The sequence below is a fragment of the Pongo pygmaeus genome, chromosome 20, assembly GCF_028885625.2.
Source record: "Pongo pygmaeus isolate AG05252 chromosome 20, NHGRI_mPonPyg2-v2.0_pri, whole genome shotgun sequence".
NCBI lineage: Eukaryota > Metazoa > Chordata > Mammalia > Primates > Hominidae > Pongo > Pongo pygmaeus.
This window is the reverse complement of record NC_072393.2, coordinates 7,148,667-7,173,897: the sequence shown is the minus strand read 5'-3', so window position 1 is coordinate 7,173,897 and position 25,231 is coordinate 7,148,667. Positions and strand designations below refer to the sequence as shown.

General features: G+C 47.6%; 1 protein-coding gene across 4 annotated transcripts in view; it reads left to right on the top strand.

Annotated features, from left to right (window-relative positions):
* The window catches only part of INSR (insulin receptor), a 181,233-nt gene that overhangs the window by 110,008 nt on the left and 45,994 nt on the right, over positions 1-25,231 (top strand). For all 4 annotated transcript variants that reach the window (XM_054465662.2, XM_054465659.2, XM_054465663.2 and 1 more), the window contains exons 3-9: positions 330-651; positions 10,499-10,647; positions 12,809-12,953; positions 14,482-14,696; positions 17,150-17,276; positions 18,832-19,082; positions 22,056-22,223. In XM_054465662.2, coding sequence (XP_054321637.1) covers positions 330-651; positions 10,499-10,647; positions 12,809-12,953; positions 14,482-14,696; positions 17,150-17,276; positions 18,832-19,082; positions 22,056-22,223 — 1,377 coding nt within the window. The remainder of the gene's footprint in view (positions 1-329; positions 652-10,498; positions 10,648-12,808; positions 12,954-14,481; positions 14,697-17,149; positions 17,277-18,831; positions 19,083-22,055; positions 22,224-25,231) is intronic.

Below are 25,231 nucleotides of genomic sequence, written 5' to 3'. Positions count from 1 at the left end.
TTATGTTTAGTAACTTCATGTTGGTAGCCTGAAATCCACCACTGGTAGGAATATTTACACCATGGAAATTGGCAAATGCTATATAAATCTGGGCCCCTCCCTCAGGCAGCTGTTAAACATTTACAAGCACACCAATGGTTTGGAGGCTTAAACCAGTTAATAGATATGTCTGCCATGTGGGTAATGATGTAGAAGTGCCGCTTTTATTGTTAGTATTTGGTTGGCTTTCACTGTCTGATCCAGAATTGCTGCATATGCAGACAGGAATTGGACAAAGCCATTTATTTATTTATTTATTTATTTCCCTCTCTCTCTCTCTCTCTCTCCAGTTTGCCCGACCATCTGTAAGTCACACGGCTGCACCGCCGAAGGCCTCTGTTGCCACAGCGAGTGCCTGGGCAACTGTTCTGAGCCCGACGACCCCACCAAGTGCGTGGCCTGCCGCAACTTCTACCTGGACGGCAGGTGTGTGGAGACCTGCCCGCCCCCGTACTACCACTTCCAGGACTGGCGCTGTGTGAACTTCAGCTTCTGCCAGGACCTGCACCACAAATGCAAGAACTCGCGGAGGCAGGGCTGCCACCAGTACGTCATTCACAACAACAAGTGCATCCCTGAGTGTCCCTCCGGGTACACGATGAATTCCAGCAAGTGAGTTCTGGATGTAGGTCTGGGGGGCAGCCAAGAGGAGAAGGAACATGGGGTTGGTTGTGATGATGCCGCTTGTTAAAACTGTGTGCAAACCCAGGGTTAATTGGCTATGAGTGAGGTCTCTGCTCTCAGATGCTACTTTTGCACCCTGTTTTGGTCCTGGACTTGGGAGCAGGAGTTGACTACCTTTTTCTCTAAAGGACCAGATAGTATATACTTCTGGCATTGTGCCCACCATTCTTTTTTTTTTGAGATGGATTCTTGCGCTGTCACCCAAGCCGGAGTGCAGTGGCACGAACCTGGCTCACTGCAACCTCTGCCTCCTGGGTTCAAGCGATTTTCCTGCCTCAGCCTCCCAAGCAGCTGGGACTGCAGGTGCCTGTCACCATGCCCAGCTAATTTTTGTATTTTTAATGGAGACAGGGTTTCGCCACGTTGGTCAGGCTGGTCTCGAACTCCCAACCTCAGGTGGTCCGCCTGCCTCGGTCTCTCAAAGTGCTGTGATTGCAGGTGTGAGCCACCGCGCCCAGTCTGGCATTTTGGACCCCAGTTCTAAGCTTTCTGTGCTTGGCTTCAGAACAAGAAAATATAATAAGGACAGAGTCCTTGGTTTTCCCTAAAATCCTCCACGTGGCCTGTCCTCACTGATGTAGCTTCATCATTGTCACATCAAGGATATACCAAGGTCTTTCGTGTCTTCCCTGACCTGTAGCCTGGTGATGTGCCAAGATTAGCCCAGAACATACTGTCTCCAGGAGGAAGAGACTCACTTCTGCATTATTCTCAGGGCTTTGCTGTTCTCTGAAGGACAGTATAATCAAACCATTTCCTGCCGTTTGGGTGAGAAATAGCAGGGTTTTCTCTCTTCGGCAGTGAGTCAGATTTCCTACGCACATTGCAGACTTTCTGTTCGTACTGTTAGCTTCTTCCATGAGCTATTTTGGGGCTGTAACTGAGTTGCAAAAATCTGTTTCCTGGTTTTTATATTGAGGTTTTATGTTTTGTTTTAAAAACACACACACACACCACCACAAAACAACACAAAAACAAATCAGAAACAGACACACATCAAGAGGCCTTGAGCTGACCTGCTTACGTAAAGTATCTTCCTCTTCAGACTTGAGAATTAGCCAAGCGGGAGTGTTGTGGTGGGAAATTTTATTTCCCTGGGTGGAGAGGGCGGGAAGGAAAACAAGCTGTAATTTCAGTTCTTATGACTCTTTCTTTGAGTGTTTGTGAAACCTGCAAGTACAATATGTTTTGTTTTGTTCGTTGTTGATAAAAACCTACCAAAAAAACCTTTTGGCTTTATTGACCAAAAGGGTCTATAAATCACCTTTGCATACCAGACAGACTTTTGTTTTAGGTTTTTTTTTTTTTTTTTTTTTTTTTGGCCAATGTATTCCCAAGATTGAGGAAATGGCCATATTCCTTTTGATTCATTTATTTCTTTCTTTTTAAAATCACAATTGAAATTAAAAAAAATGGGTTAATATCTTCTGGCAAGATGTTTGTTTAAAAGACATTGGCCTTAAATAAATGGCATTTTTTTCCCTCACCTTAACTACGGCCTGAGAAATATAGCAACCTCCTTTGATTTTCTCACTGATGATACAGGAGATGCTAAAACAGAAACCCTGAGAAATTGACAGCACATCCTTGGCATCTGGGACCTTTCCTGAATGGAAGAAAACAAAGGAAAGGATGGTGCATTGTCACAGTATTTTATTGCATAGGTTTAAAAAAATTAATATTTTTTATTTCTGAAGCTTTTAATTAATTAATTAATTAATTATTTAATTTTGAGACAGAGCCTCACTCTGTCACCCAGACTGGAGTGCAGTGGCATGATCTCAGCTCACTGCAACCTCTGCCTTCCAGGTTCAAGCCATTCTCCTGCCTCAGCCTCCCAAGTAGCTGGGATTACAGGTGTGAGGCAACAAGCCTGGCCAATTTTTTTTGTTTGTGCTTTTGTTTTTTTGAGATGGAGTTTCATTCTTGTTGCCCAGACTGAAGTGCAATGGTGCGATCTTGGCTCACCGCAACTCAGCCTCCCGGGTTCAAGTGATTCTCCTGCCTTAGCCTCTAAGTAGCTGGGATTACAGACATCTGTCACCATACCCAGCTAATTTTTTCTTGTATTTTTAGTAGAGTTGGGGTTTCACCATGTTGGCCAGGCTGGTCTTGAACTCCTGACCTCAAGTGATCCACCCACCTCGGCCTCCCAAAGTGCTGGGATTACAGGCATGAGCAACCGCACCTGGCCTGAAGCTTTTCTTCTTATCTTATGAAAGACTTTATAGTTCTGTGGCATTTTCTAATATGGTTTGATATCAAATAGGGCCAGATGTTTTCTTCCATTCTTGTGGCTTATCTGGGAAGGAGTTCTTGATGTTTTCAGAGCAGAGTTCTGGGAACTCATGTTAAAAGGTCTTGGCCAGGCACAGTGGCTTATGCCTGTAATCCCAGCACTTTGGGAGGCCGAAGTGGATGGATCATCTGAGGGCAGGAGTTCGAGATCAGCCTGGCCACCATGGTGAAACCCTGTCTTTACTAAAAATACAAAAAAAAAAAAAAAAAAAATAGCTGGGCATGGTGATGCATACCTGTTATCCCAGCTACTCGGGAGGCTGAGGCATGAGAATTGCTTGAACCCAGGAGGCAGAGGTTGCAGTGAGCTGAGATCATGCCATTGCACTTTAGCCTGGGTGACAAGAGTGAAACTGCATCTCCAAAAAAAAAAAAAAGGTCTCACCATCTACTGTCGTTCCAAAGTACCTGCTGGATGTAATAGCACAGTGCTGCTTCCTGAGATGAGGAGGACCAGATATTTGTGATGAATAAATTTTCAATGAGTATGGGGTATCCATTGGGAAGGGGAGAATTACCTAAAATCCTTGATTCTTGTTGGCCTCTCTCACTTCTTCCTATTAAGCTGAGGTCTCAAATTTGTCTACAACTCCATCTGTTTCACCATCATGTCTGACCCAGTCCCCTTGAACAATCTCTTTGCTCCTGCTTCCATTCTAGTGACACTGGTTAAAAGTGGCCACCTGGGCCGGGTGCAGTGGCTCACGCCTGTAACCCCAGCACTTTGGGAGGCCGAGGTGGGTGGATCACGTGAGGTCAGGATTTCGAGACCAGCCTGACCAACATGGTGAAACCCCGTCTCTACTAAAAATACAAAAATTAGCCAGGCGTGGTGGCGGGTGCCTGTAATCCCAGCTACTCGGGAGGCTGAGACAGCAGAATTGCTTGAACCCGGGAGGTGGAGGTTGCAGTGAGCCGAGAGTGTGCCACTGCCCTCCAGTCTCGGCGACAGAGTGAGACTCTGTCTCAAAAGAAAAAATAAAAGTGGTCATCTGATCATATGCCACGTCCTTCCCTAAAACCCTCCAGTGGCTCCCCAAGACCAATGGACAGAATCCAAACTCCTCATCGGGAAGGCTTGGCCAGTTCTCATTTTCATTTCATTCCGGTGCCCCTTGGCCGTGGCCGTTACCGCAGGAGCTTTTCCTGCAACTTTGCTACATCTGCTTTCCTCTGTGCCTTTGCATTAGCTGTTCCCTCTTCCTAAAATGCTTGTCCCTGCATATGAGAATGATCCATTTTTTCTCCTGGTCATCTAGATGGCAGCTTAAAAGTTACCTCCTTGGCAAATCCTTCCTGTCTGAGTCAATCATCCGTGCACTCTCTGTCACATCATTTAGTTTTAACTCTTTGATTTGTCACTAGCTGATATTTTTATTGTCTTTTTTTTTTTTTTTTTTTTTTTTGAGACAAGGTCTTGCTCTGTCACCCAGGCTAGAGTGCAGTGGCACCCACATGGCTCACTGTGGTCTCAACCGCCTGGGCTCAAAAGATCCTCCTGCCACAGCCTCCTGAGTAGCTGGGACTATATAGGTACACACCACCACACCTGGCTAAAAAAAATTTTGTAGTGATGGGGGTCTTGCTATATACCCCAGGCTCGTCTTGAACTCCTGAGTTTAAGTGATCCTTCCAGCTTGGCTTCCCAAAGTGCTGAGATTACAGGGCCTGAGCCACTGCACCTAGCCTTTGTTGTCAATTTATTTACTCTCTCCAACCAGATGATAAGCTTTGTGAGTGTATCAGCTAGCTCTTGTTGCGTAACAAAACCACCTCAGTGCTTCATGGCTTAAAACACTCCTTTAGGAGCTCTGATGATTTTATGTGTTGACTGAAGGTTTGTCTGGCCTGGGCCTGTTTAGCTATGGCTGATGGTTTAAGGGAGCCTCTTGTGTCTTAGATGGTCAGTGGGGGTCTCTCTCCATAAGTCTCTCACCCCAGCAGCCAGGAAGGGCAGACCTCAATGTTCAAGTGCTTTTCAAGCCTCAGCTTGTATCACATTTGCAAATATTCCATTGGCCAAAGCAAGCCATATGGCCAAGCCCAGATTCAACAGGTGGGAACATAGACTCCACTTCTTGGTGGGAGAGGCTGCAAAGAACTCATGGTCACTTATAATTTCCCACTGGGAAAGCGTATTATCTGCTTTGTTCACTCATGTATACCGGCAGCTGAGAACAGAGGTTGGCCAAGGGCCAGATAGTAAATATTTTCAGCTCTCAGGGCCATATGGTCTCTGTTGGAGCTACTTAACTCTGCCTTTGCAGCGTGAAAGCAGGGTTAGACGATATACTAACCAATAAATGTGGCCATATTCCAATAGGATATTATTTGCAAAAACAGGTGGCCTACTGGATTTGGCTCCCAGCCCACTGTTTGCCAACTCCAGGCTTAGAGCATTGCCTGCCACATAATAAGAATAGAGGCAATAAAAGAAGTCAAACATTTGGTCAGTATTTTGTTTCTGCTTCAGCTGTTCTGCCACTACCTGGGTGTACTGCAACACCGTTCTGACACCATCCTCCTCTAAAGTTAGCATCAGACTCCACAAGTTTAAGGCTCAGCCCTCCATGAGATTTCTCTTGCTTCAGACACTGGCAGCATCTTGGGGCTCCCCCAGCCACCCACACTTCTGACTAACTGGCTCTAAATTGGAGGATTCCCACAAACTCTTTGGGTTTGATAATTTACTAGAAGGAACTCACTGAACGAAAATAAACCTGGCCAGGTGTGGTGGCTCATGCCTGTAATCCCAGCACTTTGGGAGGCCAAGGTGGGAGACTCACTCGAGCCTAGAGTTTTGAGACCAGCCTGGACAACATAGCGAGACCCCATCTCTACAAAAATTTAAAAACATTAGCCAGGTGTGGGGGTGCATGCCTGTAGTCCCAGGTACTTGGGGGGCTTAAGCAGGAGGATCGCTTGAGCCCAGGAGTTCGAGGCTGCAGTGAGCTAAGATTGTGCCAGTGCACCCCAGCCTGGGTGGCAGAGCAAGATCTTGTCTCAAATTTAAAAACCCTGCTATACAATTATAGTTTTATTATAAAGGATACACATAGGGCAAGATCTGGGAGAATTCTAGATGCAGAATTTCCGTATTGCCTCCTCGTGGCAACAGCATGTATCACCCTCTTGACATACTGATGTGTCCACCAACTGGGAAATACTACTGAGCTTCGGTGTCCAGAGTTTTTGTTTGTTTGTTTGTTTTGAGACGGAGTCTCACTCTGTCACCCAGGCTAGAGTGCAGTGGCTCAATCTCAGCTCACTGCAACCTCCACATCCCAGGTTCAAGCGATTCTCCTGCCTCAGCCTCCCAAGTAGCTGGGACTACAGGCGTGCACCACCATGCATGGCTAATTTTTGTATTTTTAGTAGAGACGGGGTTTCACCATGTTGGCCAAGCTGGTCTTGAACTCCTGACCTCGTGATTCACCTGCCTCAGCCTCCCAAAGTGCTAGGATTACAGGCGTGAGGCACTGCACCCAGCCCAGTATCCAGAGTTTTAAATGGAGTCTCATTCCTTAGGCATGATTGATTGAAATTGTTGACCATGTGATTCAACACTGCCATTTCCAGCCCCCTCCTCTCCCTGGAGGTCCTAAAAGCCCCAGCCCTCCGATCACAGGGTTGTTCTTTCTGGTGACTGCCCACCACCCTAATGTTATCTAGGCCCCCACCGCAAGTCACCCCGACATTCCTAACACTCCTAACAAAAGCATTCCTATGACTCAGAAAATTCCAAGGGTTTTTGAAGCTCTGTGCCAAGAACCAGGATGAAGACCAGATACATACTTTATGATCCTACAGTCACAAAAATCATTCTGAAGAGTTGAATACCCAGGGGTGTGAGAACAACAGCAGCAGCAACAATGATGCCACCAATAAAAAAATGACCCTTGTAGCAACGGATAAAATTGTGTTCTGTGTGCGAAGTGCTTTTGTGGTATCCATCATTGAGTTCCTCATCACAAGCTGTGGTGTTGGTGGTGTTATTTTCAGCTGAAGAAATGGAGACTGTAACAGTTGGGAATCTTGTGGTTTCATGCACCAGAACCCCAACTCAAATTGGCTTAACTTGCCAGGCGCGGTGGCTCACACCTGTAATCCCAGCACTTTGGGAGGCCGAGGCGGGTGGATCACCGGAGGTTAGGAGTTCGAGACCAGCCTGACCAAAATGGAGAAACCCTGTTTCTACTAAAAAAAAAAAAAAAAAAAAAATACAAAATTAGATGGGGCATGGTGGTGCATGCCTGTAATCTCAGCTACTCGGGAGGCTGAGGCAGGAGAATCACTTGAACCTGGGAGGCGGAGGTTGCAGTGAGCCAAGATCGTGCCATTGTACTCCAGCCTGAGCAACAAGAGTGAGACTCCATCTTACAAAAACAAAACAAAAAAAACATTGACTTAACCAAGATTAGAGGAGTTTGTTGGTACCCATAACCAAGAAGTTCAGGGAGTTGCTTCAGGTATAGCTGTATCAAGAAGCTGAAGCGATGTACCTGATCAGTCTCCTTCATCTTTATTTTCCTCTTTGTTGGTTTTGTTTTCAGGCAGCTTCTCCCTCACCCTTCACCCCATGCTAGCAAGATGGCAAAACCCTTAGATCCTCCAGAAGGAAGACAATTTCCCCTTCCAGCATGTTCTAGCAAAACCCTCACTGCACTGACCTGATTCTGTACCCACCACCTCTGAGCCCCCACAGGAATAGAAGGTGGTGCTCAGCTTGGCTTGGATCTTGTGCCCATCCTGGATCTAGAAGGGCTTTGGCAGCCAAGAACTGATCTCAGAGACCCCATGTTGGGGAGGACTGGTTCCCAAAGGACTCCTGGGGGCTGTGAGTTTGATGGCATCAGGCTGCAGGCTGGCAAAACCAAAGGCTGCCCAAGTCACTTGCCGTTAAACATGGGGTCATGTTACAGCCGTAGTTGCATCAAATCCCACACAGAACAGCAAATGTCCTGTCTCCTTGGAGTAGCAGGTTGAATTCTGCCATGTTGGGATAACTGTTAGTTCTGCCACATCAGGCCCATCAGCTCAAGGTAACGGCACATTCTCATTACCACGTGCATTAGTCCATTTCTGCACTGCTATAAAGAATACATGGAACTGGGTAATTTATAAAGAAAAGAGGTTTAATTGGCTCACAGTTCTGCAGGCCGTACGGAAGCATAGTGGCTTCTGCTTCTGGGGAGACCTCAGGAAACTTACAATTGTGGTGGAAAGCAAAGGGGAGGTAGGCACATCTTACATGACTGGAGGAAGAGAGAAAGGGGGAAGGTGCTACATAGTTTTGTTTGTTTGTCTTGAGACAGATTCTCACTCTGTCACCTAGGCTGGGCTGCAGTGGCACAATCTCGGCTCACTGCAGCCTCCACCTCACAAGTTCAAGCAATTCTCATGCCTCAGCCTCCCCAGTAGCTGGGATTACAGGTGGGCACCACCACACCTGGCTAATTTTTGTATTTTTAGTGGAGACGGGGTTTCACCATGTTGGCCAGGCTGGTCTCGAACTCCTGGCCTGAAGTGATCTGCTCACCTTGGCCTCCCAAAGTGCTGGAATTACAGGCATGAGCCACCGTGCCCGGGTGGTGCTACATACTTTTAAACAACCAGATCTCATGAGAACTTACTCACTACACACTGCCAAGGGGTATGGTGCTAAACCATTCATGAGAACTCCGCCCACCATGATCCAGTCATCTCCCACCAGGCCCCACCTCCCACATTGGGGATTACAATTTGACATGAGATTTGGGTGGGGACACAGATCCAAAATATATCGCCATGATACTGCCATGAGTCCCATTGCTGTCATGCACAGGGTAGATCATGGTCCTGCCTCCATGGGATATGGTGTGAATCCCATTACTGTGGGGTCCAGCAGGAGTCCTGTCCCATCACTTTGGGGTAAAATATGAGTCTTGTCACTTTGGGGTAAAAGCAAGAGGACCTGCAACCATAGGGTAATGGCCTAAGTCTCTCACTTAAGGCAGTGGTTCTTTTCTGGGGACAGTCTGGCATCTTCCCTCCCCAGGGGACTTTTGGCAATGTTGGGGGACTTTTTTTTTTTTGAGATGGAGTCTGGCTGTGTCTCCCAGGCTGGAGTGCAGTGGCGCTATCTCGGCTCACTGCAACCTCCGCCTTCCAGGTCCAAGCGATTCTCCTACCTCAGTCTCCTGAGTAGCTGAGATTACAGGCATGCGCCACCATGCCCAGCTAATTTTTGTGTTTTTAGTAGAGACAAGATTTTACCATGTTGGCCAGGCTGGTCTTGAACTCCTGACCTCAGGTAATCTGCCTGCCTCGGACTCCCAAAGTGCTGGGATTATAGGCATGAGCCACTGCACCTGGCCCAGAGGACATTTTTTTTTTTTTTTTGAGACAGAGTCTGGGTCTGTCGCCCAGGCTAGAGTGCAGTGGCGCGATCTCAGCTCACTGCAAGCTCCGCCTCGTGGGTTCACGCTATCCTCCTGCCTCAGCCTCCCTGAGTAGCTGGTACTATAGGCGTCCACCACCACGCCTGGCTAATTTTTTGTGTTTTTAGTAGAGACAGGGTTTCACTGTGTTAGTCAGGATGGTCTCGATCTTCTGGCCTCGTGATTCACCCACCTCAGCCTCCCAAACTGCTGGGATTACAGGTGTGAGCCACCACGCCCAGCCTCCTGGAGGACATTTTTAATTGCCACAACCTGTGGGAGGGTTGCTACTGGCAGCTCGTGAGTGGAGCCTAGGGATGCTGCTCAATGTCCTCCAATGCAGAGGATGCCACCCCCACTACCACAGTGGAGAATTACTCGGCCCCAAATGTGAACAATGCTGAGGTCAGGAGACCTTGCCATAGCATTATGGACTTATGCCATCACTTGAGACCCTGCATAATGTGCTGTCTTCCCAGGCTGTTCTCGAACTCCCAGGCTCAAGCAACCCTCCCTCCTTGGCCTCTCAAAGTGCAGGGATGACAGACAGGAGCCACCACGCCCGACTCCAGAATCTACATTTTTAACAATCAAGCGATATGCCCTATTGCAGATCGGCAGACTGTGTTTTCAGAAATATTGTCGCAGGCAGAAAGGGCTGGGTGCAGTGGCTCACACCTGTAATCCCAGCACCTTGGGAGGCTGAGGCGAGTGGATCACTTGAGGTCAGGAGTTTGAGACCAGCCTGGCCAACATGGTAAAATCCTGTCTCTACTCAAAAATAGAAAAATCAGCCAGGCGCGGTGGTGGGCACCTGTAATCCCAGCTACTGTGGAGGCTGAGGCAGGAGAATCTCTTGAATCCAGAAGGCAGAGGTTGCAGTGAGCTGAGATCGCACCACTGCACTCCAGCCTGGGCAACAGAGCGAGACTCTGTCACACAAACACACACACAAAAAGAAATACCATATCAGGCAGAAAGATGCCTGAGATGTCTGAAGGACCTTGGATACCCTGAACCCCCGCCCCGCCGTCTCTCTCTCTCTGCTCCGTCCTTAGCTTGCTGTGCACCCCATGCCTGGGTCCCTGTCCCAAGGTGTGCCACCTCCTAGAAGGCGAGAAGACCATCGACTCGGTGACATCTGCCCAGGAGCTCCGAGGATGCACCGTCATCAACGGGAGTCTGATCATCAACATTCGAGGAGGCAGTGAGTGCTCTCTGTGGGGGCGTCGGGGGTGCCTGTTGGGCTCCATGTCCCTCTGAGCTGTAAGTGGGGAAGAAAAGCAGTGCAGACTCTGCTGCATGCTCCTAAAGCACTTTTAGGATGGTCATTCAGTGGCTCCCCCATGGATAGAACCATGCTGGGAGTCTGCCTCAAAACCTGAAATGAACAGCTCAGTCTTGGCCTTACTAACCTTGAGATTCTCATTTTCTGCGTTGGGAGTTGGGGCATCAGGAATCTGCATTTACGTTTTTTTATTTTTATTTTTAGAGATGGGGGCTTGCTCCATTGCCCAGGCTGGAGTACAGTGGGGCAACTCTAGCTCACTGTAGCCTCAAACTCTGGGGCTCATGCAGTCCTCCTACCTCAGCCTCCCAAGTAGCTGGGAGTACAGGCAGGTGTCACTGTGCCTGGCTAATTTTTATTTTTATTTTTATTTTTTTCCAGGGCCAGGTTCTCACATGTTGCCCAGACTGGTCTCAAACTCCTGGGCTCAAGCAATCTTTCTGCCTCAGCCTCTCAAAGTGCAGGGATTACAGATACGAGCCACCCCACCTGGCTTTGGAATCGTCGTTTTTAACAATCAGGCAATATGCCCTATTGCAGAACTGCAGACTGTGTTTTCAGAAATAAATCTCAGGGCTGGGTGCAGTGGCTCATGCCTGTAATCCCAACACTTTGGGAGGCTGAGGTGGGTGGATCACTTGAGGCCAGAAGTTTAAGACCAGCCTGGCCAACATGGTGAAACCCCGTCTCTACTAAAAATACAAAAAAAATTATCCAGGCTTGGTGGTGCGCACCTGTAATCCCAGCTACGCAGGAGGTTGAGGCAGGAGAATCGCTTGAACTCAGGAAGTGGAGGTTGCAATGAGCTGAGATCGCGCCACTGCACTCCAGCCTGGGCGACAGAGTGAGACTCCATCTCAAAAAAAAAAAAAAAAAAAAAAAGCCAGGCGCTGTGGCTCATACCTGTAATCCCAGCACTTTGGGAGGCTGAGGTGGGCGGATCACTTGAGGCGGGGAGTTCGAGACCAGCCTGGCCAACATGGTGAAACCCCGTCTCTATTAAAAGTACAAAAATTAGTCAGGTGTGGTGGTGCACGCCTGTAATCCCAGCTACTTGGGAGACTGAGGCAGGAGAATCGCTTGAACCTGGAAGGCAGAGGTTGCAGCGAGCCGAGATCGCACCACTACACTCCAGCCTGGGCCGTAGACCAAGACTCCATTTCGAAAAAAGAAAAGAAAAGAAAAGAAATACGATGTCAGGCAAAAAGGCATTCCTTTGTTTATTTCTTTAGCAAACATGTATTGAATACTCACAGTGAGTAAGGGAAAGTCCTTACCTTGATGGATTTTTGCACATAAGTAAATCGACAGATATTGTAAGGTCAGGTTGTGGTCTGTGCTGTGAATGGAAGTGCAGCAGGGGAATAGGTGGAATGGAAATGGGCAACTTTTCCCTATAAAGGGCTCTTTCATGAATATATTCAGCCCGGCAGGCCGGGCAATCTCTGCCATAGCCACTCAACTCTGCTGTTGTAATATGAAAACAGCCATGGACCCATGTCAGCTAGCGGGCATGGCTTTGTTCCAATAAAACTTTATTTACAAAACAGGTGGAGTTTGGCCAGTGGGCTGTCATTTGTCAGTCTCTGAAATGGAGACTAAAAGGGGTTGCTATTTTTTTTTTTTTTTTTTTTTTGTAGTTTTAGTAGAGACAGGGTTTCACCACGTTGGCCAGGGTGGTCTTGAACTCCTGACCTCAAGTGATCCACCTGCCTTGCCCTCCCAAGGTGCTGGGATTACAGGCGTAAGCCACCAGCACCAAGCCTGGGGTTGCTATTTTAGAGAACTCTCTGGTGTGGGAAAGGAGGGTTTGAGATGATGGTGGAACAAGCCAAGGAGATATGTGGTGGAGTAATATTCTGAGCAACAGAGGCAGCCAGTGCCAAGGTCCTGGGGCAGAAGTATGCTTGACCCATTTAAGGAATGCTAAGGACTTCAGATTGTGTTCTAAGCATGATGTGTTTTGAGCTGGGTATGTCCAGTCGTTTGCAGCCTGAGGGTTATCTTCTCACCATGGAGAATCATGAGAAGATTGAAATATTTCTATAGAAACCCACTGGATATTCTCTCCTTTCCTTAGACAATCTGGCAGCTGAGCTAGAAGCCAACCTCGGCCTCATTGAAGAAATTTCAGGGTATCTAAAAATCCGCCGATCCTACGCTCTGGTGTCACTTTCCTTCTTCCGGAAGTTACGTCTGATTCGAGGAGAGACCTTGGAAATCGGGTACGTGGGCCTGATTGTGTGGATGGCCTGAGTGCTAACTAGGAAGTTCGTGCATTAGAAAAACTTAAGGATTTTTTCGGCCAGGCGCGGTGGCTGATGCCTGTAATCCCAGCATTTTGGGAGGCCAACGGGGGCGGATCACTTGAGGCGGGGAGTTCGAGACCAGCCTGGCCAACATGGTGAAACCCCGTCTCTACTAAAAGTACAAAAATTAGTCAGGTGTGGTGGTGCACGCCTGTAATCCCAGCTACTTGGGAGGCTGAGGCAGGAGAATAGCTTGAACCTGGCAGGCAGAGGTTGCAGTGAGCCAAGATCACACTACTGCACTCCAGCCTGGGTGATAGAGTGAGACTCCGTCCAAAAAAAAAAAAAAGAAAAGAAAAAGAAAAACTTAAAGATTTTTTAAAAAAACAAATAAAAGTGTATCTGGTAAAACCTTGGGAGAAAAGAACTTGGAATGTGCCTAAAGGTCCATCCAGCCAAAAATTGTAAAAGCTTTTTTATAGTCATTCTTGAGAAACAAAAGTGGGAGCAGCCCAACCTTGGTGCCCATCCTTCAAGGGTACAGGCTGGAATTTTTGCTAAATTTGCTGTTTGGGCTGCATTGTGAGTAGAGTTTAGCATGCATAAAATGGACATTCCCTCTTAGTCCCAATTGTCCATCCTAATTTCTGGGATGAACTCCGTCTCAGTATATTCCAGTATATTCCAACCTTCTCCTTGAGGTCCTAGAAACTCTATTAGCAAAACAGCAGAAACTCAAACTAGCTAGATCAAGATTGACTCATAGGCAGGAGGTCTGTGGAAGACCCAGATTCTTTCCATCTTTGTGCTCCTCGTGGTCACAAGATGGCTGCCTCAGCCCCAGCCTCACATCTGTAGAACAGACAGCAAATGGGGAAAGGGACAAAAGGACATGTTAATCAACGTGAGCTGGTAAGTGACTCGAGAAGGTGGTCTAAACAATATAGTTTAGACTATATTATCTGCACTCCAGCCTGAGCACCAGAGTGAGACTCCATCTCAATAAACAAACAAACAAACAAACAAGCAAAAACCTTCAATGGCTCCTTTCTGCTTATTAAGGACGGCCACATGTTCTTGGTCTTGGTCTGGCATGCAGTATACTAGAGGGTCTGGTCCATTGCAACTACAGCTATTTCCTGTCACCTGTTGGCCAAAACAGGCTACTTTGCTCTTCCCTGAACTCAGCTTAGGTGCCTCTGTGTTATCAATATTTCCCCTATTTGCAGAATAGGAATTGGTTTCTGCAAAACCTATTCCTGAGTCCATCACAGACTCACCACCCCGCTTCAAGACTGAGCTGAGCCTCCTTCCTTGGCCATGAAAACTTCCTCAACTTCCTCTGTTATCCACATTCAACAAATATGTGTTGAGTATGTGCCAAGCAAGTGGAGAGGATTAGGGATGTAGCACTGAACAAGATCAACTCCGAGCATGGCCATACCGTCTTGGAGTTGTGGAAGCCCAGCCGTTGAATGACTAGATGTGTGTGTTATTTCCATAGGAACTACTCCTTCTATGCCTTGGACAACCAGAACCTAAGGCAGCTCTGGGATTGGAGCAAACACAACCTCACCATCACTCAGGGGAAACTCTTCTTCCACTATAACCCCAAACTCTGCTTGTCAGAAATCCACAAGATGGAAGAAGTTTCAGGAACCAAGGGGCGCCAGGAGAGAAACGACATTGCCCTGAAGACCAATGGGGACCAGGCATCCTGTAAGTCACTGGTCCCCAACCTTTTTGGCATGAGGGACCGGTTTAGTGGAAGATGGTTTTTCCATGGACTGGTGGTGGGTGGGGATGGTTTCAGCATGATTCAAGTACGTTACATTTATTGTGCACTTTATTCCTATTATGATTACATTGTAATATATAATGAAAGCATTGTACAACTCACCATCATGTAGAATCAGTGGGAACCCTGAGCTTGTGTTCCTGCAACTAGATGGTCCCAGCTGGGGGTGATGGGAGACAGTGACAGATCATCAGGCATTAGATTTTCATAAGGAGTGTGCAGTCTAGATCCCTCACGTACACAGTTCACAATAGGGTTCACGCTTCTATGAGAATCTAATGCCACTGCTAATCTGACAGGATTAGCAGAACTCAGGTGGTCATGCAAGCAATGGGGAGTGACTGTAAATACAGATGAAGCTTCACTTGCTCATCCATCACTCACCTCCTACTGTACAGCCCTGTTCCTAACAGGCCATGGATAAGTACTGGTCTGTGGCCCAGGGGCTAGGGACCCCTGCTGTAAGTGGTCCACAAACCAGATAATGTGGCTGTCCTCTCTCATCTATCACAGTCACCCCCAGGGGGTATTACTTCCCTCTAACAACTCATTGTGTGATAGGCTTTCTTACTGAGGGCAGATTCTGCACATTTATTAATATTATCACTATGCTTACTGTGCAATATAGTACCGGATATGGGATGAAGTCATACAAGCACTGAATGAATGGATGAATGAATGATGGATGAATGGATGACATCTTCTTATATGTGTATCAGGCTGATGCTGAAGACTTCAAAGTTGAGTACAATACCTATGTCAGTCTGCATCTCCTGGGAAGTGACTGCCAAGTTGAAGTTAGGAGTGCAGAAAATGTATTGAGGGTAATATTCATGAAATATGAAACAGAGGAAGAGCTTCTTTTTTTTTTTTTTTTTTTTTGAGACAGAGTCTTGCTCTGTCACCCAGGGCTGGAGTGCAGTGGCGTGATCTTGGCTCACTGCAACCTCCTCCTCCTGGGTTCAGGTAATTCTCTTGCCTCAGCCTCCAGAGTAGCTGGGATTACAGGCACATGTCACCAAGCCCGGCTAATTTTTTTTTGTATTTTTAGTAGAGACAGGGTTTTGCCATGTTGGCCAGGGTGGTCTTGAACTCCTGACCTCAGGTGATCCTCCCGCCTCGGCCTCCCAAAGTGCTGAGATTACAGGTGTGAGCCACCATGCCCAGCCATGAAGAGCCTTTTGACAATAGCGTGACCTCTGTGAACAGAGAGTGGGAAGGAGGGAGGATAGGGCTGGGAGAGTCTCAGACAGTGATGCATCCCTGAGTCTTGGCCAAACCCAGAAAGAGATCAAAGCCACGGTTGTCTGCAGGGAAGTTCTGCATTGCAAAGGGACAGCCAGGCATCCACCAAGCTCAGTCATAGGTGGGGGCTGTCCAGGGAGAGTCCGGTCTTGGCTGGAATGCTACAGCGGGTCCTGCAGTTTCTGCAGCTGCAGGCTGCTTGCTGACTGCACTTCCCTGACAGATTCTAAACAGTGAGCTGCCAAGGTCTTCTGGGACACCTTCATGGGGAGTTAGTTACTTATGCCAAAATGTAGTGCAAGGGCTGGGCATGGTGGCTCACGCCTGGAATCCCAGCACTTTGGGAGGCCGAGGCGTGCAGATCACTTGAGGTCAGGAGTTCGAGACCAGCCTGGCCAATGTGGTGAAACCCCATCTCTACTAAAAAAAAAAATACAAAAACTAGCTGGGCGTGGTGGTGGGTGCCTGTAATCCCAGCTACTTGAGAGGCTGAGGCATGAGAATTGCTTAAACCCGGTAGGCGGAGGTTATAACGAGCAGATATGCCACTGCACTCCAGCCTTGGCGACAGAGCAAGACTGTCTCAAAAAAAATGTAGTGCAAGGAGATAGAGCGAGGTTGGGGTGAGGTTTAGGAGAGGGTTTGTTTTCTAGGCAGAGAGAATTACTTAGATGTGTCTCTCCAATGCCTGATGATCTGCAGGCTCTCTAAACTCACTTGGCATGGGTTTATTTGCACTGGAGTTGCACCTCCTTCCAGATCAGTCTTACAAGTCCATGTGTGACACAACATTGTGTCAGGACAAACATCACCCTTGGAAATCCCTTCCTCCAATAACTATTGGCTGGTTGTCCTTCTTGCGTGGGTACAGACTGCACTTATTCAGTTGACTAGGTGAGTCAAGTCATTGGCTTACGTGAGTGTGAGCAGCCAAGTTGCAAAACTGGTTCTTACCTTTGAATCTTCCGTCATTCATACTCAGCCAGGCACATGGGGAGGAGACCCTTAAGGGAATAGCAGCCTGACCTCTCCCTTCTCACGGTCCCTCCAGGAAGTGTGGGGGTCCCAGGCTTTGGTCTGAAACTACACTGAAATAGCTTGTTTTTGCCTTTTGTTTTAACTTTTCCAGGTGAAAATGAGTTACTTAAATTTTCTTACATTCGGACATCTTTTGACAAGATCTTGCTGAGATGGGAGCCGTACTGGCCCCCCGACTTCCGAGACCTCTTGGGGTTCATGCTGTTCTACAAAGAGGCGTAAGTAGAAGAGTTAGAGAGACGCTGTGGAGGCGAGGGCCGGCTGGCTCTGTGCTTGCTACGTTTGTGCTCCAATCTTCCCCTCTTGGGTTCCTCTCTATCTCCCTCCTCCTCCTGGAATAAATATCTTAGGTTCCTTTTTACAGTCTCACCAGTCAATGGCATGCAAAGTCAATAACGTCTGCTTTTATCAAATGCCTAAAATGGAAGCAGACAGCTTTCCTGTAGAAGCCCGGACTGGCCAGTTTCCTGGGGCAATATTGCATTTTGCCTTGCCTGTGTATGTCTCATCAGACATCCTTAGTAGTCAGGAGCTCAGTCTACTGAGTGGATGTTATCAAATGTGTTGCTTATCTATTTCTTTTTTCCCCCAATTTTTTTTTTTTCTTTTGAGACAGAGTCTTGCTCTGTTGCCCAGGCTGCAGTGCAGTGGCACGATCTTGGCTCACTGCAACCTCTGCCTCCCGGGTTCAAGCAATTCTCCTGCCTCAGTCTCTTGAGTAGCTGGGATTATGGGCATGCACCACCACACCCGGCTAATTTGTGTATTTTTGTTAGAGATGGGTTTTGCCATGTTGGCCAGGCTGGTCTTGAACTCCTGACCTCAGGTGATCGCCCACCTTGGCCTCCTAAAGTGCTGGGATTACAGGCATGAGCCACCGCACCTGACCAGTAGTAATATTAATAATAGTTCTAGCCCTCAAGATTTACCTTGTGCCTTGCTGAGAACTTACACACAGTCTAATCTTATCAGTAACTTGTTAGAGAGTTTCTGCTATTATTATTATTATTACAGATTGAGTATCCCTAATCTGAAAATCTGAAATTTATAATGCTCCAAAATCCAAAGCTTTTTGAGGGCCAACTTGATGCTCAAAGGAGATGCTTATTGGAGCATTTCAGATTTCAGATTTTTAGATTAGAGATGCTGAACCAGTATGATGCAAATAAACTGGGAAAATGCAAATATTTCAAAACCCAAAAGCATACAAAATCCAAAACACTTCTGGTCCCAAGCATTTATTTATTTATTTATGTTTTTGAGACACAGTTTCTCTTTGTTGCCCAGGCTGGAGTGCAGTGGTGCAATCTCAGCTGATGCTACCTCTGCCTCCCGGGTTCAAGCGATTCTCCTACCTCAGCCTCCTGAATAGCTGGAATTACAAGCATCTGCCACCATGCCTGGATAATTTTTGTATTTTTAGTAGAGATGGGGTTTCACCATGTTGGCCAGGCTGGTCTCAACCTCCTGACCTCTGGTGATCCACCATTCTCAGCCTCCCAAAGTGCTGGGATTACAGGCGTGAGCCACTGCACTTGGCCAAGTCCCAAGTATTTTCAATAAGGGATGCCCAAACTGTGTTTTTTAATTGAGATGTCAGGGTTGACAGTTCCTTTCTCTTTGACTATTCCCGAGTTATCTTTTCTTGTGGCATAAGATTGTTGGGTGAGTAAGATGTGACCTATAGGATGTAACTTCCCAGGCCTCATCTACACTGCACTTAGTGTGATAGTCTTGTAAGGGTAACCGCCTTCTGCTGTTTTGTCTTGAAAGCCCTTATCAGAATGTGACGGAGTTCGACGGGCAGGATGCGTGTGGTTCCAACAGCTGGACGGTGGTAGACATTGACCCACCCCTGAGGTCCAACGACCCCAAATCACAGAACCACCCAGGATGGCTGATGCGGGGTCTCAAGCCCTGGACCCAGTATGCCATCTTTGTGAAGACCCTGGTCACCTTTTCGGATGAACGCCGGACCTATGGGGCCAAGAGTGACATCATTTATGTCCAGACAGATGCCACCAGTAAGTGTGTCTTGGGAATGTGAATTCGTATGTGAATCAGACCTCTTGCTTTTAACAGGCTGATGCAGTGAGGTTGTATAAAATGCTCCTTGATATGGTTATTGGTTTTTTTTTGTTGTTGTTTTTTTTTTTTAGACAGGGTCTTACTTTGTTGCCCAGGCTGGAGTGCAGTGCAGTGGCGTGATCATGGCTCACTGCAGCCTCAAACTCCCGGGCTCGAGCAATCCTCCTGCCTCAGCCTCCTAAGCAGAAGGAACTACCAGAGTATACCATCATGTGTGGCTATTTTTTTTTTTTTTTTTTTTTTTTTTTTTTTTTGAGACGAAGTGTCACTCTGTCACCCGGACTGGAGTGCAATGGCATGATCTCGGCTCACTGCAACCTCCGCCTCCCAGGTTCAAGTAATTCTCCCACCTCAGCCTCCTGAGTAGCTGGGACTACAGGCATGCACCACCACACCCAGCTAATTTTTGTATTTTTTGTAGAGACAGAACGTTGCTATGTTACCCAGGCTGGTCTTGAACCCCTGGCCTCAAGTGATCCTCCTGCGTCGGCCTCCCAAAGTCCTGGGATTAGAAGTGTGAGCCACCTCACCCAGTCAGTTATTGGCTTTTAAAGGAGCTGGGTATTGAGGCTTATAGTTTCAGATGAGGCAGTAGCAACAAGCCACTTGATGGGAATATTTATATTTTTCATCCTATTATGAAAAATTGTCAAATATTCACAACATAGAAAGAACAACAACCCCATAGTTAGCCACCTTCCAGCTTCAGCCTTTGGTCATTTTTGTTTCATCTCGACGCTTCTTCCCTTTTCCCACTTGTTACTTCTTTTTGTTTTGTTGTTTGTTTTGGCCTGGAGTATTTCATAGCAATTTAATTATGTTTTGTTTGTTTGTTTGAGATGGAGTCTCACTCTGTCACCCAGGCTGGAGTGCAGTGGCACGATCTGGACTCACTGCAACCTCCACCTCCCAGGTTCAAGTGATTCTCCTGCCTCAGCCTCCCAAGTTGCTGGGATTACAGGTGTGCGCCACCACACTTGGCTAATTTTTGTTTTGTTTTTTGAGACAGAGTCTCACTCTGTCACCCAGGCTGGAGTGCAGTGGTGTGATCTCAGCTCACTGTAACCTCCCCTTCCCGGTTCAAGTGATTCTCCTGCCTCAGCCTCCCAAGTAGCTACAACTATAGGCGTGCCACCACGTCTAGCTAATTTTGGTATTTTTAGTAGAGACGGGGTTTCACCATGTTGGCCAGGATGGTCTCGATCTCTTGACCTGCAGTCCATCCACCTTGGCCTCCCAAAGTGGGATTACAGGCATGAGCCACCATGCCAGCCTTTTGTTTGTTTGTTTGTTTGTTTTGAGACGGAGTTTCCCTCTTGTTGCCCAGGCTGGAGTGCAATGGTGCTATCTCAGCTGACTGCAACCTCTGCCTCCCAGGTTCAAGCGATTCTCCTGCCTCAGCCTCCCAAGTAGCTGGGATTACAGGCATGCACCACCACGATTGGCGAATTTTTTCTTTTTTTTTGTAGAGACAAGGTTTCTCCATGTTGGTCAGGCTGGTATCGAACTCCCAACCTCAGGTGATCCGCCCGCCTCGGCTTCCCAAAGTGCTGGGATTACAGGCTTGAGCCACCGTGCCCAGCCATTTTTGTATTTTTAATAGAGACAGGGCTTCACCATGTTGGCCAGGCTGCTCTGGAACTCCTGACCTCAAATGATCTGCCCATCTTGGCCTCCCAAAGTGCTGGGATTACAGGCATGAGCCACTGGGCCCAGCCTAATTATATTTTTGTAAAACCTAAGTGCTTCTCTTATAGCAGTAGTTCCCAAAGGAGGTTAACTGCTCTTCCAGGGAACAGTTGCCCATCAATGTCTGGAGACATTTTTGGCTGTCATAGCTGTGGAGATGAAAGCACTGGCATTTCATGGGTGGAAGCCAGAGAGGCTGTTTCATGACCTGCAACACACAGGATGCACCCTCCTTCATGACAAAGAATTATCCAGTCCCAAAAGCCAATAGTACTGAGGGTGAGAAACCCCATCCTGTAGGCTCAAATTCAAGGTGTTTTTTTTTTTTTTTTTTTTTAAACGGAGTTTCACGCTTGTCTCCCAGGCTGGAGTTCAACGGTGCATTCTCGGCTCACTGCAACCTCCGCCTCCTGGGTTCAAGATTCTCCTGCCTCAGCCTCCCAGGAAGCTGAGATTACAGGCGCACGCCACCATGTCCAACTAATTTTTGTTTTTTTTTCAGTAGAGATAGGGTTTCACCATGTTGGCCAGGTGTGGTCTCGAACTCCTGATCTCAGGTGATTCAGATGATTCGCCCACCTCGGCCTCCTAAAGTGCTGGGATTACAGGCGTGAGCCATCATGCCTGGCCTCGAATTCAAACTTTATAAATCAGCCCTATTTTCTTCAGTTAATCCCTGCTCATTCATCCTGTATCTTTTAGTGACACCAAAAGACTTAAAGTTTTCAGAAACTTCTAGCTCCCAGGTGTTTGGACTCCCTCCCCATCCCCAGCTCCCTCAGCCACCTCTGTTACTTTGGGTTTTTCGGGTTTTGTTTGGTTGGTTGGTGGTTTTTTTTTTTTTCTCTTGTTTTGTTTTGAGACCGACTCTCGCTCTGTCGCCCAGGCTGGAGTGCAGTGGCGCGATCTTGGCTCACTGCAAGCTCCGCCTCCCGGGTTCACGCCATTCTCCTGCCTCAGCCTCCCAAGTAGCTGGGACTACAGGTGCCTGCCACCACAGCTGGCTAATTTTTTGTATTTTTAGTAGAGATGGGGTTTCACTGTGTTAGCCAGGATGGTCTCGATGTCCTGACCTCGTGATCCGCCCGTCTTGGCCACCCAAAGTGCTGGGATGAGTGCCCTCATGATGTCTTTAACTTGTGTGTCCCCCCGCCATCCTCCCACTAGCTTTTTTTGCACACTATTTCTCATGACGGACCCATTTCCTTTCTCCTTGGCAGACCCCTCTGTGCCCCTGGATCCAATCTCAGTGTCTAACTCATCATCCCAGATTATTTTGAAGTGGAAACCCCCCTCCGACCCCAATGGCAACATCACCCACTACCTGGTTTTCTGGGAGAGGCAGGCGGAAGACAGTGAGCTGTTCGAGCTGGATTATTGCCTCAAAGGTGAGTGCGGGCAGCTGTGCTGGGATCGGTGGGGTTTGCACACGTGTGTCTGATGCACTTTGCTTCACCTCTAGGGAAGCAGCTATCTCTTCCTGTGTCTCAGTGTCGGAAGGCACACACACACACTCCATTCTATCTCATACAAAAACACACATACATGTTTTTATCTATTTATTTATTTTATTTTATTTTTTATTTATTTACTTTTTTGAGATGGAGTTTCACTCTTGTTGCCCAGGCTGGAGTGCAATGGCGTGATCTTGGCTCATCGCAACCTCCACCTCTCGGGTTCAAGTGATTCTCCTGCGTCAGCCTCCCGAGTAGCTGGGATTACGGGCATGCACCACCACACCCAGCTAATTTTGTATTTTTAGTAGAGATGGGGTTTCTCCATGTTGGTCAGGCTGGTCTCAAACTCCCAACCTCAGGTGACCTCAGGTGATCCACCTACCTGAGCCTCCCAAAGTGCTGGGATTACAGGCATGAGCCACCACACCCGGCCTATTTTTTTTTTTTTTTTTTTTGAGACAGGGTCTTACTCTGTTGCCCAGGCTGGAGTGCAGTGGCACGATCTCTGCTCACTGCAACCTCCACCTCCCAGTCTCAAGCAATCCTCCTGCCTCAGCCTCATGAGTTGCTGGAACACCACAATTGTCCACAGGTGTGCACCAGCATGCCCAGGTAATTTTTTTTTTTTTTTTGAGACAGGGTCTCACTCTGTCACCCAGGCTGGAGTGCAGTGGCATGATCTCAGCTCACTGCAACTTCTGCCTTCCAGGCACAAGCCATTCTCCTGCCTCAGGCTCCTGAGTAGCTGGGACTACAGGCGCCTGCCACCACACCTGGCTAATTTTTGTATTTTTAGTACAGATGGTGTTTCACCATGTTGGCCAGGTTGGATTTGAATGATCCACCCGCCTCGGCCTCCCAAAGTGCTGGGATTACAGGTGTGAGCCACCGCACCCGGCCTAAAATTATTTTAACATTGGGTTTTTTAAAAACCTACCAAACTGGAGAAGCATCTGTCACGTTTTTCTTTTTCTTTTTTCTTCTTTTTAAAGATGGGGTCTCACTCTGTTGTCCAGGCTGGAGTGCAGTGGCACAATCATAGCTCGCTGCAGCCTTTAACTCCTGGGCTCAAACAATCTTCCCGCCTCAGCCTCCTGAGTAGCTGGACTACTCAGGTCAACAGGCCTGAGACACTACACCTGGCTAATTGTTTAAAATAATTTTTTAGACCAGGCACAGTGGCTCATGCCTGTAATCCCAGCACTTTGGGAGGCCGAGGTGGGCGGATCACCAGGGGTCAGGAGTTCGAGACCACCCTGGCCAACATGGCAAAACCCCGTCTCTACTCAAAATACAAAAATTAGCCAGGCGTGGGCCTGTAATCCCAGCTACTCAGGAGGCTGAGACAGAAGAATTGCTTGAACCCGGGAGGTGGAGGTTGCAATGAGCCGAGATTGTACCATTGCACTCCAGCCTGGGTAACAAAAGCGAAACTCCATCTAAGAAAAATAATGATAATAAAAATAATAATTTTTTAGAGGTGGGGATCTTGATATGTTGCCCAGGCTGGTCTCGAACTCCTGACCGCAAGCGATCCTCCTGCCTCAGCCTCCCAAAGTGCTGGTATTACAGGCATGAGCCACTGCGCTGGGCCCATTTCCTTCTTTAGTTTTGGTTTCCTTGTGTGTCTTGATGTATTTTTCTTGAGATATTTTCTGTTAGTGATATCCTCAGTCCGTGACCCTGGAGGAGAAGGCCAGGGGGCCGCTGGTGAGGTGTGGCTGAGGCCGGGAGCTCAACATTTGCTCTTGGCTCTGGCCCTGACCTGCTGAAGGGCTTTGGCCAAATTCCCAAGCAAGTCACCGTCTGCCTCCTTTTTGGGAGAAGGGGCGGGAGGACAGATGATCTCTGGGAGCTGTCCCAGCTCTAAGCTCATATGCTATATGTATGTGTGTGACATCATCCCCGCCTGAGCCGAGGGTTGCAAACGTGATTTATCTGCTCTGATGCTTTATATAACTCCAGGGCGAGTCCAGTCATCAGCTCCGCTGTAAGCTGTTGGCCCTGCATTCAAGTAACCAGAACCACCCGTGAGAGCTGCCACCAGCAATGTCACTCAAAGCTTCCTTTTTTTTTAATTCCGAAAGTCTAAATCTCTAATTACCAAGGGACCATTTAAACATGGTTTTATTTGTAATTGTCACAAAGTTAATATCATTAAAAGGAAACTCACTAAGGACAAATTCTGTGTGATTTCACTCCTAGGAGGTCCCTAGAGTCCTCACATTCATAGAGACAGAAAGTAGAATGGGGAGTGCCAGGGACTGGGGAGGGGACAGGTCAGGAACAGAGTTTCAGTTTGGGAAGATGAGAAAGTTTCGGAGATGATGGTGGTGATGATTGCACAACATTGTGAATGCACTTAATACCCCAGAACTGCACACTTAAAATGGTTGAGATTTACCGGGCACGGTGGCTCAAGCCTGTAATCCCAGCATATTGGGAGGCCGAGGTGGGTGGATCACTTTGAGGCCAGGAGTTCAAGACCAGCCTGGGCAACATGGTGAAACCCCGTCTCTACTAAAAATACAAAAATTAGCTGGGTGTGGTGGTGGGCGCCTGTAATCCCAGCTACTCGGGAGGCTGAGGCAGAATTGCTTGAATCTGGGAGGCGGAGGTTGCAGTGAGCCGAGATCACGCCATTGCACTCCAGCCTGGCAACAGAGCAAGACTCCGTCAAAAACAAAACAAAACAAAACAAAACAAAATTGAGACGGTAAATTGGTAAATTTTATGTGATGTTTATTTTTCCACAATTTAAAACACACACACACAAATAAATAAGCTTACAAACCCTTCCTGTTAATATCACTAGTGTATGTGTTGTTATCGCAGTAAAATATACATCACATACAATTTATTATTATAACCATGTTTAAGAGCACAATTTAGCTGCATTAAGTGCGTTGCCGTGGTTGTGCGACCATCACCACCATCAT